The sequence below is a fragment of the Scleropages formosus genome, chromosome 1, assembly GCF_900964775.1.
Source record: "Scleropages formosus chromosome 1, fSclFor1.1, whole genome shotgun sequence".
NCBI classification, from domain to species: domain Eukaryota; kingdom Metazoa; phylum Chordata; class Actinopteri; order Osteoglossiformes; family Osteoglossidae; genus Scleropages; species Scleropages formosus.
Window position 1 is genome coordinate 22,863,937 of NC_041806.1, and position 18,151 is coordinate 22,882,087.

General features: G+C 42.9%; 2 protein-coding genes across 5 annotated transcripts in view; both read right to left on the reverse strand.

Moving 5' to 3' along the window:
• Positions 1-255: 255 nt before the first annotated feature.
• Positions 256-13,514, reverse strand: cab39l (calcium binding protein 39-like). Of its 2 annotated transcripts, XM_018750148.2 has the most exons (9): positions 13,281-13,514; positions 8,042-8,171; positions 5,722-5,886; positions 5,472-5,590; positions 5,231-5,399; positions 5,010-5,069; positions 3,537-3,602; positions 3,020-3,163; positions 2,541-2,727 (listed from the first exon to the last, which is right to left on the reverse strand). In XM_018750148.2, the coding sequence occupies exons 2-9, from the start codon at positions 8,141-8,143 to the stop codon at positions 2,548-2,550; spliced, it is 1,005 nt and encodes a 334-aa protein (XP_018605664.1). In that variant the 5' UTR covers positions 8,144-8,171; positions 13,281-13,514; the 3' UTR covers positions 2,541-2,547. The 2 variants fall into 2 exon arrangements, with proteins under 2 accessions (XP_018605665.1, XP_018605664.1); XM_018750149.2 differs by lacking the exon at positions 13,281-13,514 and having other exon boundaries at positions 256-2,727; positions 8,042-8,143.
• A 795-nt stretch (positions 13,515-14,309) lies between these two features.
• mcf2la (mcf.2 cell line derived transforming sequence-like a) overlaps positions 14,310-18,151 on the reverse strand; it is a 55,087-nt gene continuing 51,245 nt past the window's right edge. For all 3 annotated transcript variants that reach the window (XM_029250859.1, XM_029250854.1, XM_018750059.2), the window contains 3 exons: positions 16,327-16,439; positions 16,082-16,185; positions 14,310-15,676 (listed from right to left, as the gene is read on the reverse strand). In XM_029250859.1, coding sequence (XP_029106692.1) covers positions 15,597-15,676; positions 16,082-16,185; positions 16,327-16,439 — 297 coding nt within the window. In that variant the 3' untranslated portion in view covers positions 14,310-15,596. The remainder of the gene's footprint in view (positions 15,677-16,081; positions 16,186-16,326; positions 16,440-18,151) is intronic.

Genomic DNA, 18,151 nt, shown 5'->3' on the forward strand with positions numbered 1-18,151 from the left:
ATTCCAAAAATAGCACTAAACGTTATTCTGAACTCAAAACAGAGCCCAAGAGACTATTATCTATATATTGAACATATTTAATAAACACTTGAATATATTTATTAAAACAAGTGTTTAACTGTAACATCGATATTTAACCATGATCAGTAAACTTAAAATAGGAATAACAATTTACCTCTAGTTTGTGGATTACAAAATTCCCATTGAAAAGAAAACAGAAGCAAGCAGATGGAATATTAATTATTCCTTTATTTTTCATTATGGGTGATGTGGTACAGTAGCATTGGGTGATGATATACAACTGTGTGTTGTCTTAAATTCCACATTTCAAAATGTGAAAAATAGGTCTGTTCTCTGTTATTTTATGTTTACTTTGTTAGTACACAAAAAGTGAAGAAAACATTCTATATCCCTTCCTAAAGGAGGGTCAGAAGTGAATTTGGCTCAGGTAGATTTTGATTATTATTATTACTGTCTCTGACTCAAGACAGTCTTCCTGATTTACTAGTCACTGGTTACAGCTGAATTTATCCCATATATGTAATGCTGCACCAAACTGTCATTAAATGTTGGGTGAAAAACAGAAATAAGGTACATATTCACAAGCAATTGGAGGAAATTATACAAATGCTTTGTAGAACCCTCCATGAAACATTGCTCCTTACAATACCTGTTAGTAATTTTTAAATGGAATTTTGTGAGGTTAAAAATCATGGTAATTTTACTGAGGTGTTCAATGACTCATTTAGGCTACTATTCCCCAGATTTTCCATTAAAATGAGGCCTAAAAGGGAAAGAAAGGCATCGTAAGCCTTGCTGATGGTCTCCTGGTCCTTGTTTGATTACATCATTTCATATGCAAACAACATTTAAAAACTCAATGAATATCTCAGCAGTAGCTTGAAATAAATGTTTTGAACAGCATAATTCAAAAATAGACCATTAAAAGGGGTTCACTGCTTAACCACCGCAAATATGTTCAACTAGAGCATCATTCTAGAAGATTAAGCTCCCCCTGGAAAGTAAACTGCAAAAAAAGCAAAAGAGAAGGAACACAAAAACAAAAGGCACCTCTTAACTGTCTTCCTCTCCAACTGTTTTTGTGTGTTCACAGGCCCACAATGCATTTCTCCTGACTTAAAATAATCAAGAGCGAAATAAAAATCACATTACAGATCACACACGTATAAATACCAGTCATAAAATAATATCATAATTCCTCTCGTACATTAACTGGAGGAAAAGCTACAAAAAAGTAGAAAGTGCCAAGAATATTTTTTGTTTTAAATCAAGCCACTCTAAATGGCACTCTAGATGTGTAAAACCAGCCTTTACACATTAAAACACAACTAAATAAAAATACAGCCCTGTTTAACAAGAAAATATGCTAATATCATAAACCTAAATATAGTAATATAGTAGTACTAGTAGCACTGAACCATGAAGAAAACCAAGACTTTGGTTATAGTGTCACTTGAAAATGTCATTCGGTAGAACTACAAATAAAATACTGATTCAGTCGGCATGAAATGCGAATCTGTGTGAAATCATTGCTTCTTAAAACGAATCATACTAGTATGCTTCCAAACCACTGGCTGGCGAGACTTCCTGTCAATTTTACAGATGGTTTCTTTAGCTGATAGAGTGCCACTCCACGGATTTCCTGTTTGGCATTTGATCATTTCTTTCTAAGCAGCACGCAAACTGAAATCGTTTTGTTTCTATGGTACAAACTGTATTGGTGTAAAAGTCACCAAAAGAGCTACTTTCAAAAGAGAAAAGTGTTAAGACCCATACAGAGAGGAGAAAAAGAGCTAAGGAATGCAAGTTGAAGACTGGCGCCTGGACACTCGGCAAAAGGAGAATCTTCGTATCTGTATCTGGTAATTTGGAATAACCTAATGTGTTTTCCTTTCCTAAGGTATAAGAAAAGTTGGCAAATCACTCTGACCTTCTACAAATGAACAATAACAACCACTGCAATGTCATTTGCTGGACAAGTTCTGAATGAAAGGATTAGCAGTGATGGCTACATAGTGCATATTTCGGAATTTGATTTAAAAATAAAAACTGAGTAGCAGCTTGTGTAGTAGGCTGCTTACAATGCCTCTACTCATTCGTATAGCTAGGGATTTCTTTTTTTTTTTTTTAACGTGGGAACGAGGATTCAAACACAGATCTGTTGACTGCAAAGCGATGGCTGTCACCACTATGCTACCTGCTATGTCATAGGTCTTTGTAATCTATTCAATTCTGCAAGAGAAGATCAAATTCCAACTACAATTTTAATAACCTTTGGCTCTCTTTTGAAAATTAACAAAACTTGCATTCAACAATGTATTAAAATCGAAGAGTGGCACAACACTAGTGATAAAAACACAGTTAAAGTAAAACAGATGTAGAAGATCTGTGATTGAGAACTATTTTTGAGAGCCTTTTAAACAAAAAAAGTATTCAATATTTTAAATACAATTATTATTGATACTATTATTGTCGCTTTCTCAATAGAAAAAGAGTTGGCAAGGTAGTGACGGGGACGGGGGGGTTCTAAGAAGCGGGTTTCTTCAGGTCCCGGATTTGTTTGATCAGGTAGGTTTTCTCATCGTTGAACTGCTCGTCATCCGTGCGATCCTTCTGGAAATTACTAAGGAAATCGATCAGTTTGGTCTGGTTCTTCAGGAGGATGTCCACAATGGGCTGAGTCTTGTTGGGGTTGGCAACAAACACCTAGATGGAAGACACATCGAGCGCCACTGAACGTATATACGTGTGCTTTCGGAACACGTATGAGCAATGCCTAAGCAGTAGAAGTAATAGCACAGCAGAAAACAGACATATTCTTAATTCACAATGAACTGACACGACGACTTTAGAATTCATTAATAGAAAGACTTGTTACATAGCACTGTTTGTTAAGAGGATATATTTACTGTTTCAGGTGTCTGTATAGTACTTTTCAAAAGGAAAACTGTAGCTCTGCAGATCAGATGCCAGTAAATGGTACCCCAAGTGTGTGTACCTTGAAGACATGGAAGGCCTCAAACTGGATGTTGGGACTTTTGTCTCGCAGCAGGTTCATCATGAGTTTGAGATTCTCTGGCTTGCTGATGTAGCGAGTCATCACTGTGAAATTGTGTCTGTCCAGGAGAAGCTCTCCCAGAAGCTACAAGGTCGATGGAGAGGTCAAAGGTCAGGAGTCATTTGAAACTCCACCACATAACGTGATCATTTGCATTTATTCATTTAGCTGACTTACAATGTTAAATTAGCTACAATTATTTACCCATTTTTACAGCAGGGTCAATTTTAGCAGGGCAATTTAGGGTAAACACCTTGCTCACGAGTACTACAGCAGTAGGTGAGGTTCGAACCAGCAACCACTGTGCTACCAGCTGCCTTGTTTTGTTATGTAGTACGTGCTGTTCCCTAGATTATCATGTATGAAAAATACTCAAAGCATAATTCCATGCAAACAGCCTGTTTTCATAGAGTGAAGTCTATAATATGTAACTTTGAACAGAGAAAGGAAAGTGCACCTTCAGCGACTGTCGCTTTGTAACGTAGTTCTCTGAGCGCAGCAGCTTCTCATAGTCGCTGAACACCTGCAGTAGGAAACCAAGACCTAGATATGAGTTAAGTGCTTACACACTTACACACTATATTTTAACTTTTTTCTCCATGAATTTTTAAAAAGATTTTCCTGATTTTTAAATATATGTATTTCAGTAACTGCAGTCCTCCTCTCTAACCTGCTTCTTGTGCAGGAAGTTCTTTAACCACTACAGCAACGGTTTTACCACATTTTCCTAGTCCTCTATCGCTGACGCAGACACAGGCCTAATTTTGGCAAAGCCTTCAAGTAAAATTTAAACCACTTGAAACAGCAAATGACAACCTGACCTGAAATGAAAACCACCATCTGTGAAACACAGACGCACAATTTCTGAAAAATTAATACGATCTTTCCAAGCATTCGCAATATCAGTCTTTGCACAACACATCTCATAATTTCTCAGGTGCTCCTACATTACACAATTTATTCATACAGAGTACTGTATCCTGCAGAGACTGCGCACACTGACAGGGTCACAAATAAATCGAAAAACAAACTATAAAACACAACACGCACTCTCACAGGACATTATGTACAGTAAAGAAATAGGTGGAACTAAAATAACAGGAAGAAAAGCAAATACAATGATAATCTTTGGTAAACATATAACGCTGTCATTAAAGACATCCTGCATGATAAGAAGTGGTAATGGAGGAGAGGAAGTCAGAAACTCCAGACTGATAGAAACAAACCTGGGGGGGCACCACAGTCATCTGGCCCCACAAGTGCGAGCGATCTAGTCTTACTGGCTGCCCACCCCCTGGGCATCAATCTACTTAGTTAAAGTAGGGAACAGTCTCACACTTGGTCACTCATCTCCACATGGAAATTCTCACACACACACACACACACACACACACACACACACACACACACACACACACACACACAGAGAATGACATTCCTCATTCCATATTATGTAGAATTGTTTTCAATGACAACATCCTTCGCGTCAACGCAGAGCTAAAGCGTGTGTCTTACACGCTCATCAGCACCGAGCCATGCGACTGGGTGATCTACTGGTCTAAGGATCCTCACATTCCTCCATCGAGCTTCACACAGAAGCTACGCACCCTAGACAGCCAACATTCTCATTGGCTGAGGAACGGTCAGAGGAACAACATACATTATAACATCATAAATTAATTTCTTTATCCAACAGTAGAGATGGTACAGCAGCAGAAATGCATCTCATTTAACTTTATTTTTGTTCTTTGACCTCTTGAGCAAAGGGATATTTGCAAAGCAGTGTTGAACGTGAAAAAGTCATTGTCATTAACTTAATTATTTTGTGATTGATTCGTAACATTTCCTGAACCAACTACAATGCAGTGCTGTGGAAGTGGGTAGATGAACATGGAAAAACATTAATTTCCTGAATTACTGTGCAACTTACTGTGTCGTAATTCTGTTCTAAAAACTCCGCCACCAGAACTTTGTGTCTCGTGAGCAAATCCTGAAACAAAAAAGAAAACCCATAAACATTCATTTTAATTCTCCTCCAGTTCACTCCGAACTGAGCCGTGTCTTGTGAGAACATGGATGACCGCAACCGCTGAGAGCGGCGGCGGCACAGGACCCAGCAGCGCTCCTCCTGCTTCAGCCCTCAGAGCTCACCTTGAAGGTGGCGAAGGCGTCAGAAGCGATGTCGAAAGTGGACATCTCCACGTAGCTGAAGAAGTCCTGGAAGTGCTCCGAGTGCAGCACTGCCTTGGCCAGGGGCTCGTACCGGATGCACTCCCGCAACATGATCCCACAGTTCAGTGCTACCAAGGGGGTCTCGTAGCTGAAGGAAGGGGAACCCCATTGACTCTTGGCCACAGTCACACTAGGGGTTACACATGGTGCAGAAACTCACCCCTTCAGCAGGATGAAGAGCACCTCTTGGTGTGAGCAAAAATACTCCACCGTTGGGCTGCGGGTTCCAATCTGCCTCCTGAGGATGTTGTTGAAGATCTGGCACACATCCTTCTTACCCTGCGAAAAGGGGCACACATGAGTCAAAAATCTCCTCGCTGCCTCATCATTTTGCTTAAGAACCTGTGATTTCATGTTCTGGTGTTTTAAAAAGGTTGACGTGCGGTTCGAGCTGGAGGGTGCAATCTCACCTCAAAATCAATGACCTGGAGGTTTTCAACAAGTGAGATGAGGAGGCCGCTGTTGTAGAGTTCCTGTGCCAGCTGAGCCACTGTCTCTGTGTGGGGTTCTTTGTCATTGGTCCCATAGAGGATCTCCTTCATCGCCACCAGGCACTTAGACACCTCCTCAGAAGCCTGGAAGACACACAGACAACCACACCTTCTACATGTTCCCTGCCCGGACCCCTACATATACACAAAGAGGACCACATAATCCCACTCGACCACATAAACACATAGAAGTGTTTTCACACTACACTAGATTTCAAATCAAAAAATGCAATTTGAATAAACGTTTTATAGTAAATAAATGTACAAGTAAAAATTTTAAGGACAAATAAAAGATGGTAATGATTTATAAAAAAAAAAAAAAAAAAAAAAAAAAAAAAAAACACCGCAGGTATATGGACTCCCAGCTGACAGATTTTTGGTCCTCATTACCACCGTAGGGCCCCAGAAAAGTTGTACCCATGATCGGTTTATGGACCGACTGCTCCCGGTATTAGATACTTTTGTGTGTGTGTGTGTGAGCCAGACTTTTCTTCAATGATGCAGAGGTCATGAGTCAATGAGGCGCAGACTTTTAAACAATGTATGATAACTTGAGAAACAAATTTAAGGAGAGGTAATTTTATAACAGTTGTGAAACAGAACTGTATAAAGAGAAATGTTTCTTTTTTAAATTTGTTTGGGTACCTCTCCACCTTTGAGAAGGGTCTCAAAACTCAGTGCTTTCTGACTCACTTCTCCCTTGACCTCATAAGTGCTCGATAAACACGTATGTGTTTTTTAAATAATTTTTAATAACAAATTGCTTAATAATGGAAATGCCTATATACAGCTACTTGTATAATATATACTGTGGTATGTGACAGATTTACTGTACTTAAGAATTCTGTGTCTGCATCCAAATCTCTCCTTCTGTTGATGTGATGCACTTGTCTGCTACATGAAAAAATTTAAATGTCAATATCCTGTTTGTGTCTTTTGTATGCTTACATGTACTTACTGTACAGTACTTTAGTAAAAATTAAAATTTCTGCCTTAATGTAGTCTTTTTTAATTTCCTTCTTGATTATGTTTAATCTATTATCATACTAATATTTTGATTACTACTTGTTAAGAGTATTTTTAAGTGTTTGGAGGGTGTTTGTGATAATTACATTTACATTTATTCATTTAGCAGATGCTTTTCTCCAAAGCGACATACATTTCGGCAAAAAATACAATTTGTGCATTACATTAGGAGAAAGGGACATAGCTGAAGACTTGTGATTCTTAAGTAAACCTAGTTTGTTAGTTTCCACTCGATGCACCGATGTTCATAGCTTGAGTAGGTGAATAAAACGTAGGACAGACGAATCCTGATAACCTTCCTACTAATTTTTTTTTTTAATAAGGTACACAAACATTCACATACAATGCAGGAGTAGCAGCTGTAGTAAAGGCTTATCTGGGGATGATCATAAAGTTACGGTGCATGAACATTTACACCATATCATTATTAACGCAACTTACAGTGTTAAGATTACAGTTACTCACCTATTTGTACAGCTCGGTAATTTTACTGGAGCATTGTAGGGTAAGTACCTTGCTCAAGGGTACTACACTGGGAGGTGGGGATTCAACCTGTGACCTATGGAGCCAAAGGCAGTCGCTCAAACCACTACACTACCAGTTGTCCCTATAATATTTGGTGAAGTCCTGGAACACATCGCTCCCTCCCCCTTCCTTAAAATAATGGGAAAGGACCTCCTGGTTTACAGACCCTTGGTATATGGACCGTTTTGAGGAACGAACTGGGGATACCTGTATTAGGAAACAGCGGCATTGGAGGAAGTGGGTGCTTTTGTAAGAGACCACCACTAGAGGGAGACAAATCAAATAGTGACACCAGACAGGCTGCAAAGAGAGTTGGAGGAGTGACACACTGGACTTTGGTGGCTTTCATTGAACGGTTAGGGCAGGCCGCTGGGTTTTTCTGCATGGCAATTACAGCCTTCACAGGGACGTGTAAATGAGAGGGCGCGTCGAGCAGCCACGCTAGTTTTGCATCTGCTCGTCAGGAGGGGCTCCGAATGGCGGCCGGACGAGCCCAAGTCCCTACGGCCCACCGGGCCAAGTTCTCGCTGTGCTCAACCACACCTCTTTGCTAATGTCTTCACTGTCGCTCCCACCCACAAAACATTTCTGAAGGAGGGTTCAGTCAGGCTATCCTACACAATTCATCTGGAAAAAGGACTTTACCCACTGAGACCTGTTATTGGACCAAGGGCCCCCTTCATTATACCTTCTCCGTTTTTTTGTCCTGTTTGACGAGAATGGCCATGTTCTCCTTCAGGGTTCGGACAATGTCGGCGGGACTCTTGTGGGATTTTCCAAACAGCGGCATGCTGGTACCTCTGTTCCTGGGTCAGAGCCTGTGGTGGAAAAAACATACACGCGCGGGGGGGGAAGAGGTGAGACCCTAATAATACTCAGTCTCCAGTCTTTAGGATAGCACACACACTTACATCTGAGAGCATTTTACTGGCGGGTCATGAACTATGCTGCCCCAGATCACACGTAACAAATGCGGTAAGATGTTCAGTCCCTCTGTGCAAAGGCCATGGGTGGGGGGGACTATCCTCAAGTGCCCAAATACCTCCACCAGCACTTTAGATGGGTCCTTCAGAAATGAGGCAGTAATGGAAGCAGCACTATAAGAGCTAATTAACATACTACATGTATATTGCATAAATGACAACAATATTTGTGAAACAGGGCCATTGTATCCTGAAACATACATATATGAATGTGGCATGAGATCCCCCTGAGAAACAAGATAAAGGATGGATAGTGGCGGGGGGGGTGTGACAAAGTATTCTTTTATTTATTATTCTACTTTATTAACTGTTTATTCTTTATCATTTTATTGGGGGTGAGGTGGCACAGCAGGTCCGCTGTGTGGCGGGTCTGGGGTTCGAATCCCGCTTGGGGTGCCTTGCTACGCACTGGCATCCCGTCTTGAGTGTGTCCCCTCCCCCTCCAGCTTTGCACCCTGTGTTGCTGGGTTAGGCTCCGGTTCGCGGTTTCAGCCAGTGTGCGTGTATCATTTTATTCACAAGGTGGAAGGGAGGTGCGGAGGGGCTCTGAGGTTCATAAGTGATCAGGGTTGCGTTTGGGCTCGGTCCCTTTAGGAGGCCTCTGCTCACTTGTGCTCTGAAGCAACACAAGCAAGTTCTGAAGCAAGTCACTGTTAACACCTGTAATAACAGGAAGTAAACACAGAAAAGTCTGTTTTAAAGATAAAGTCACTGAATTTATTTTTTTTTAAATTTAAAAAAAAAAGTTATGATAAATTACTCAAACAACACAAGTGAACCAGCGCTATATGGAGGTGGCACTAATGGAGACACTGATATATTAATGGAAAAACCCCTGCAGAGTAGGATCTACATTTCTGTGCTTTTGTTTTTTGCCCAAACAGTAGTTTTATCACGTAACAAGAGCACGAATAGCAAGCAAACAACTGATTTTAAGGACTTATAAGCACTGACAAAGTTGCATTCCATCTTAAAAAAGTGGCTAGTCAGTTGTGTTAGTTCAGCTCTCTATACCCACTTAATAAACAAAATAAAAAATTGTGAAGCGTACTTGAACAATCATTAACTTGCAAACGTCAGTTCTTCGTTGTGCACTGAAAAAGCAGCGTAGGCAGTAAAACGGGCCAAAAGTGACAACTTACAGCGACGGGCAAAAGAAGAGAAAAGAGAAGGAAATACTTTGAGGAACAAAAGAGTCTCTATGAGGGCCGGTCTGTTGGTCCAAACATTTTGGCAGACAGGTCATTTCAAAGTGACTTGTGACACCGGTCATGAGCTACAGACCGGCCCTTCGATTATGCTGCGACTGTTGCGCCAAATAGAAAACTAAACATATGGCAAGAAAAATCCGGGCCTCTCGGGTCACACTAGACTACTGTGTTTTCCATCAACTAAAGTGCAAGGCTCTTCATATTAAACACTGTTTTAAATAAATAAAACACACACACACACGTACACACGTACACTCAGTCTGAATCAATGAACCTCCAGGGAATTGGGATGCATGCATGCACCCTCACAACAACAGATGTAGAGTGTGAATCAGTGAAACACCCCACATGCACAGACAGACACACACATGCAAACACTAGCTCTGAATCACTGAGCAGACTTGCAGTTGGAACACACGCACACACCCATTAAATATTTCTGCTGGGCACACCCTTGGCTGGTGGCAAAGCTCACTGCCATGTGGGAGACCAAACACTTTCATTTCCACTGATTGGGCCGGGGGGGGGGGATTCCGCCATTATTTATTACTGCATGTCATGCTAACCGGCTCCCCAGTAAATACACAGCTTTATCCCCACATTCCCCAAACCGCTGAGCCATTGCCCCCACCGATCACGATGGCAGGGCTTTTCAGATGTGGACACAGATGCAAGTGTGGTGGGCGAAGCTGGACAGGAAGTCAGGACCCAACACCGAGGAATCAAACAAAAATTACTGCCATGTGTAACAGACCCTGGGTGTCCTGTGCAATTCAACGTAAGAACAGAAACAGAATTCAATTTTGCAACTCAGAAAAAATTCAAACAGGGTCAGACTGTAGCTGCGTTAAATAAGCAGAGAAATTTAAGTGGGGGCAGGCTTTGTCAATGACATATGCCTCCCTAAATGGGGAAAGCTGGTGGTGTAGTGGTTAGAGGTGCTGCCTTTGGACCCAAAGATCACAGGTTTGAATCTCAACTCCAGCTATTGTACCCTTGAGCAAGGTACTTACCCTAAATTGTTCCAGTAAAAAACTGCCCAGCTGTACAAATGGGTAAATAATTGTAGGTGTCTTAACATTATGAGTTGATTTGGAGAAAAGCATCTGTTAAACAAACGTAAATGATTCAAACAAAGGGCCGTCAGTAAGAAAACGCTAATAATGCGAGTACTTGAATTAACTTCTGTCTATTACGGAGAGTAAATACTGTTTATTTGTAAAGACAGACAAAAAAAAACTTGTGACTGGTAATCCTCTATGCAGACCGGCAGGGTATTACACTATGTTTGGTACTCTGACCCCAGCCGAGGCTTCAGGAGTTTCCGGACGTCAGGAACCGCAACCCGGGAGCATTTTTTTCATGGGGTATGAAATCCTGACCCCCCGCCATGAAACTAACACTGTCATGAGGAACATGTGACAGTGAGATTAAAAGAGCCCAGAACTGACCTTCGATGGGCCACATTTTACCTCCAAGACCCTATATGATTGGGGGGGTCAGGATGGCCGCGCCGAGAGTGAGAAATGTGACCGCAACAGTTTCAGACACACAAAAACAGGTCCACGGGGTGGCGTCTGCAGCCTTCCCCAGTTCCTGAGTTAGACACTCGCTGTCGCATGTTATTCTTTTCCCGAATTTAGCTGCGGCTCTCAAGACAATTATATTTACGTTACATTTACTTTGATTCCTTTGAGAGGCACGTTTCACTGGAATGACCCAAAGTGGTGATTAAAGTAATATATATACCTGACACCTTTGTCCAAGGGGACTTTTCAGAGCAGGATACACTGCACTAAATTCTCTAGTCATTCACACATTTCTACAGCAGAGCAGTGAAACACAACACAACACACACACATTCAATTCAGAGTCACCGGAAACACACTGCAGGAGGAAATCAGAGCACCTGGAGAAAACCTACATGAAAACAGGGAAAACTTGCCAGGTCTGTACAGGCTGATCAGGATGCAAACCAACGCCTGATGGCACAGCGCAGGTGCCGTGCAGCACCAGCGCTACCCGCTGTGCCGCCACAGATAGTATTCTGAAAAGACTGCATTTCTAGTGGTGCAACTGTCTTGAGTGCTCCTCTGTCATTCAAGAAGAGGTAACTGGAACCTAGAAGCAGAAATGTGGTGCAGTAGTATGTGTGTGTGTGAGAGATACACAGAGCTCACAGGTTGGTTGCCCCCCCCCCCCAGAGCCCATCATCACCTCACAGGGTGTACTACAAACCAGTCGGGGTCACTGTCCTGAGCAAGCACTGCGAATCTGTCAGTCTCTCTCCCTCTCTGTCTCTCTCACACACACACACACACACACACACACAGTTGACAGTGGAACTCCACCAAGAGCAATAACAAACAAGCGACCCCACACACACACACACACACACACACACACACACACACACACACACACACACAGAGTACAACAATCTGAACCGAGTGCTTTGCTACACAACTGGAAGAAGTGACCGTCAGATGACGTGTGACAGAAAGAAAAAAAAAAAAACGCGTTTTATCAAAAATTCACCACAGAAAGGCCGAATGTTACATAGAACATGACTAAGAAAACGCAAACTGTCGGAGCTCGGCAGCGGGACCGTCGTCGGCGCGCGAGAGCACAACTCAACTGGACACGCGCGCGCTGCTCTCTCTCACACACCGAGTACAGTTACGAGTACAGGACGAGTACAGTACGAGTACAGCAGAGCAGTCACATGCACACCTCACCTCTTCTTTCTTCTCCTCAGATAAAGGAAATAAAAGCGAACAGTCAGTTGTCAACGACAGCACGTTCCTCAAATTCCAACTTCTCTCGTCGTGCCTTAACACACAGCTGGGTTCCGCGAATTAACACTTCAGCGCGCGCACATTACATTGGCAGGAGGCAGACGGACGGACGGACCGACCGACCGAAATATAGACGGACGCGCGGAAGGTTTAATTTCGTTTCGCCCTTATGACATTACGGTCACTGTTACTAATCGGGCGGCTGGTGGTGGTGCTTGTGCCCGAGGCGAGGTTCCCGCTCCGCGCTCCATGGCAGCGACACCGCCGCGGACACACCTCAGGCTTAGGCTCAGGCCAGGGCAGGCAGCCGCAGCTACACGGTTTACCCTGTCGCACCACACCGCTGAGGTACAATCAGGTCAGAAAAGGACTTGAGGTGAGTTAGAGTGACAGCTAACGCTCAACTGCAACTCGGAAAAGCCGTCAGTTATGGCTCGAGTCGAATGACACGTGACTGAAGGTCAGAGAAGCGGAGCCGAACCATGCCATGGGATTTTTACTCGGGATTTATACTCGCTCGGGACCCGAGTAGAGCCGCCCTTGCCTTGGACGTATAAGCGAGACGGAAAACTCGCGGGGAGCGCGCGAAGCTCGCGCTCGGCCCTTCCTCGCGCGAGGACCGGGGGCGAACCCGTCCTCGGCTCTGAGGCACAAGCGCGGCGGGCACACTGCGCCCAGACGAGGGTGGGGAACCCCGGCAGCCGCCGGCGCAGCCCCGCGGCCCGCGCTCACGCCTTCGCATGCGCGTAGCGCGCAGGACGCGTCCCGTTCGGACGCCAAATCACCGCGGTCATGGTGCGGGAGCCGTCCGTCCGGATCATCATGGCTTCGTTCCGCGAAATGCGCGCTCTCTCTAGTCTCCTTACGCCAAGTTCGCGAGCCGGTGGCGCGCGCGGCCTCTGCCCGTCCCCGCTCCACGCAGGGCTCGTACTCACAGCTCGACGGCGTGTTTTCCTCTCTTCTTCTTGTCTCTCTTTCTCTAACGGCGATTCCTCGCTGGCTGGCTGGCTCGCCTCTCTCCAGCGTATCCAGGCTGTGCGTGTGTCTGTGTTTTTTTTCTGGTCACGCCAGGGATGTGTACACTGCGCTGAACGTCACCGATGTGTGTGTATGACCGAGTGCGGCACTGCGCGCTCCTCGTTAACGTCGACGGGCGGGATGTGTGACTGCGCTCCCCGCGCGCGCGCCTCGCGACTGGTTCGCTGCGCGAGACACGCCGTACCACGCGCCCGTAGTTTTCCAAGTCTACGCGACCGAGTGAATGTACTATTATCATCCGAGGAAAATAATAATATAAGCGCGTTAAAAAATGAGGTGGGTCGAACCGCACTTCTGCTGTATACTTCATTACAAAAGCCTGATTGACATGGTTGTAAAGAAAACGCTGTGGTACAAATCACTGTAAAGTTGATTATGTAAAGGCTACAGCTAAATAGAGGTTAATAAAATAATCATCTTCGTTGCCAGGATCCATTCTCAGAGTAACTAAAAATGAAAAATAACGTGTTGTAACAATTCCGTGTCATGTTTACTGGAGATAGACTAGTTCTCCAGGTACGACCCTTTCCTTGACACCTGTTACAGTAAGGTATGCGTTTTACTAAGTTTTCAGATGGAAATTACTTATGACAGCAACATTTGGTTATCATTATGGTCAATGGATCGACCTTAAGTCGTAATATTTTACCCAAATTGCCTTGCTGGAATGAGAAGACGATATTTTAACCACAAGCTAATCATATTGCTAAAAATGTCCATCATACATTTGAGCCTAACTATCAATATAGAGAAATCAAAGTAAAATTTAAAAAAAAAAAAAAAAAGTGTGTTTCTGGAATCCACACAGTAAATGTTTGCCATCCACCAAAGAATTTTACTTGTGGGTCTATTGTGACAGCAGTACAAGACCATGATCAAAAAGTTCAAAATAACCAAGTGGAATTTCAAGTAGCTTTATTGCCTCTCAATATAACTCAGACCCTCTTACATACATATATAAATTCCTTTATTATTCATAAATCAATTACCATAGGAAAAAAGAAATTTGCGGCAATGTGCTGCATAAAGTGTGATAGACGGTAACATCAATATCATCTTGACTTACAAAGTGCAAATCAAAAAGATAAAAGTACAATAATTTACATGACATGACAGTGAACTGAAAATATTTAACTGAGTTTTCACTAACTGACAAAGTGTTCATTGATATCCAGAATTTTGTGTAAACAAACTGACATAATACTGAACCGCAAGACCAGGGAACCAAGGAATCATCAGGTGACAGTTAACAGCACCAAATCGCATTTCAGGAGAAATCATGTGTCAAACACACATCCCTTGTACACACGAATGCCCCATAACAGCGCTCATCAATTGTAACCTCAGATATGAGCCACTTATTGATCTTTGGACGTCTGCCTTTATAAACCCGTTCACTTTCTGTGCTTTTGGATTACGTTTACTGCCTAATGCCAGCTATTACATCCAAGACAAACTGAAGGGCAAGCTTGTGTTCTTCAACTTGTTTGGAAAATCTCCATCCATGGTGATGAGTACACCAGCTATCAGATAGGTGCAAACAACAAGAAGAATGTCCAGTGTAATGACAATAATCCATTAACTTATTACAGTGATGACCTTTGTGGAAATATTTACACAACAAACAGAATTATGCAATACACAGCAGTGAGACTCAGTCAGGCAACAGTTAACTTCTATACAAATGTTCTTTATCAGGAAATAAACTATACACAAGTTTGAATATTCATGCAGGGTGAACTATCTCACCAATATAAATTTTACAGTAACTGTAAAGACCGGACATTACCCAGCATACCCATCTGAAGTTTTCACAATGTCCATTTTATGTACACAGAATATGGGAAAAGACATCAGTTCTGTACGAAAAGTATCAAACAAATATAGATTTGTTACATAAAGATTTTTTTTGTACAACTGATGATGCAGAAGTTGTCAATGAACAGAATCCCAGCGAACACACACCACACTGTCGTTCAAGTACAAGCTGTAAACGGCACCTCGTAGAGGGAAAAACAAATACAGCTAAACATGGTTTCCCTTTAAACGCACCACTTTTCACAGGATGTCCAGTAAACAACATGTATATTCCCGTAATGCTCGCAGATGGGCTACAGAACCCAAGGGTAGGGCGGTTCAAGAGAAACGTGCAGTGTGGTGGTGGTGGGGGGGGAGAGGAGGAGGGGGCACTGTGTGACAGTGTGGGTGGGACTTCAGGCCTTGATGTCTGAGAAGCTGGCGTAGGTTTCACTGCAGCTGGAGGAGGTACTCAGGTTGCCAGAGGCACTCCCCTCTAAAAAACAGAATGATAATGAAATGACAAAAATACCAATGATGGGGACATTATAGCAATGCTGTTATTACTGAGGATGCACCAGTAGATTGTGTATGCACAAGGAAACACTGTGTGACTGAACTGGAGTTGTTTGGCTTTAGTAGTGAAGGCTTCCCATTGTCACTGGGGGGGGGAATCTAAATAAGGTACAGAAGTGAGTGTCACAGAGTGACGGACGCTGAACAGGCCAGAGGGCGGCAGTTGGATCAATGGGATGTGTACTTCATGCCCCAGGTGGTGGTGTACATAGAGGCCTGTGTTCCAGTGGGTTTCACAGAACAACGGTTGTACGTGCTTAAGCGAGATCACAGGTGCTCTGAAAAGACAGAGAGACAGCATGTCTCCACAGGTCAGATGTGTTACCTGAGCTACTGAGGGACTGGGAGGACTTAGACTCCCCAATAAGAGACAGCAGGTTGGAAGCAGGGACCCAGCCCTCCTTGCTGGTTTTGAGGTTGCGCACAAACCTGCAGAGAGGTGGAACACAACCATTATCATTTGCATGGAGTCTTTTACCCCTGAACAACGTAAAAATTTACCCCACTCCCCCCCGTCAAAGGGGCTTAAGGCATCAGAAACAGCTCCTCATGGAAGGCAGAGTAGCTCACCACTGTCCATCCTCGCCCTCCTTTACCAGCTGAACCACATCTCCGCTATGCACTGCCAAGTCCTGAGGCCCCCCCTTCTCATAGTCAGCCACAACTGTGTACTTCCCAGGAGCCTGGAGGTGAGGTGGGGGTGGGGACAAAGTACAGGTGAGCAAAGTGAGGACGCACCCACTGCATATGAACTACATGTCTTATCTAGATCATGCAAAGTGAAAATAACAGACAAGATTGTCAGGAGCTTCACGTCATATTTCACACTGACAACCAAGAAATGGAAACCATAAATTCATAACATTTTAACCTTTACACTTTAAAAAAAAATTCTGCACATGAAGTACATGGGAAACTCCCCAGAGAAACAGAAAATTCAGGAAGTGATCTTGTCTGTCTCCCTTTACTTCCAGAGACACCTGAGCTCTGTTCACACCAAGAGGAGACTTGGGACATTTCCTCCAGTTTCTCAAATGTTTCTGCTAAAAATAATCACTTATTTTCAAAAAGTTTCTCATTCTGCTCAAAATACAAATACCAAATAAGTTTGTTTTTAACTCCATTATGCTTTCTTACAAACAGATTTGTAAGAATCTCACTATAGCTGTGTGGTAGTCTTGCATCAAGCTCATTTGTCTTGCATACAATTTTTTTTTTTTTTTTTTTACTGCTCCTACAGGGCCATACAAGGAGTAAATAACTATTCAGCTGAATAACTGGATCATTCCAAATGTTAATGAAAGTGACATGCAAGGTATCCCCTTAAGAAATATTTTTATTTTTCTTAAATATTTTTCCTGTAGGACTAATGAGTAGAAAAAAAGTCAAATGTTTCTGTCTCATAACTAACTACGATAACTACAGTAATAACAAATATGTATAAAGAGTTTTCATGGAGTCTAACATGTGTCGATAATACAAGATGATGATACAAGCTTGAGAAGACATATTTAATAACAGGGTTCTGCAAGACTGAAAAATACACACTTTTGAGAAGTAACTGGTATTGCGGATGTTGTGGGCCTCTTCTGCACAGAATGAGAGGCTTTCTAGTTACTCCCAAACCATAAAAGATTGCAGGATAGATTTCACTGAAATGGCAACCCACCCTGTGGGGCCATAATGACATAGCCAGTGATGCTCATGGGTTCTCTTTCAGTAGGAGAATATTCTGGGAATTTGGGGGTGTATGCCATCACCATGACCAGTTTTTCATTTGCATCTTACATGTGGGTCAAAAGTTTCCTTGAATATAAATGCTTGTCCTTTAAGCCACATGACAAATGGGCTCTACTTAGTGTACGACCACTTCCCGGGGCAACCGGGCCAAGTCATGTTCAACGTTATAAAAGTGTCTGTTAAAGGGTATAACCACTAACCATGCTGGATTGAGACAATACAGTTATGTTACAGTCACATTAACGTATACAGTGCCTTTCCATTTTCCTCGACACCTGCAGCTTTTTCACGCTACAGGTGGTCAGCCAATTTACAATGGTTTGACTTGCGTTTTTTTTGACTTTACAATGGTGAGCTGGCAATAGACATTCAGTAGAAACCGTACTTCGTATTTTGATTTTTTTTTTTCCCCCTGGGCAAGCAATATGCAGAGCGATACGCTCTCGCAATGCTGAGCAGCAGCAGCGATCTGCATCTCCTAGTCTGTCACACCGAGGTGTGTATTACGTGTATTACATGTATTTTTGACTTATGATATTTTCGACTTAGGATCGGATTCGGGGAACATAACCCCATCGTAAATCAGGGACCACCTATATTTCACCAAATCTTGTTGTGTGTACCAGGAATACATGAAGACAGAAGGGGGAGAAAA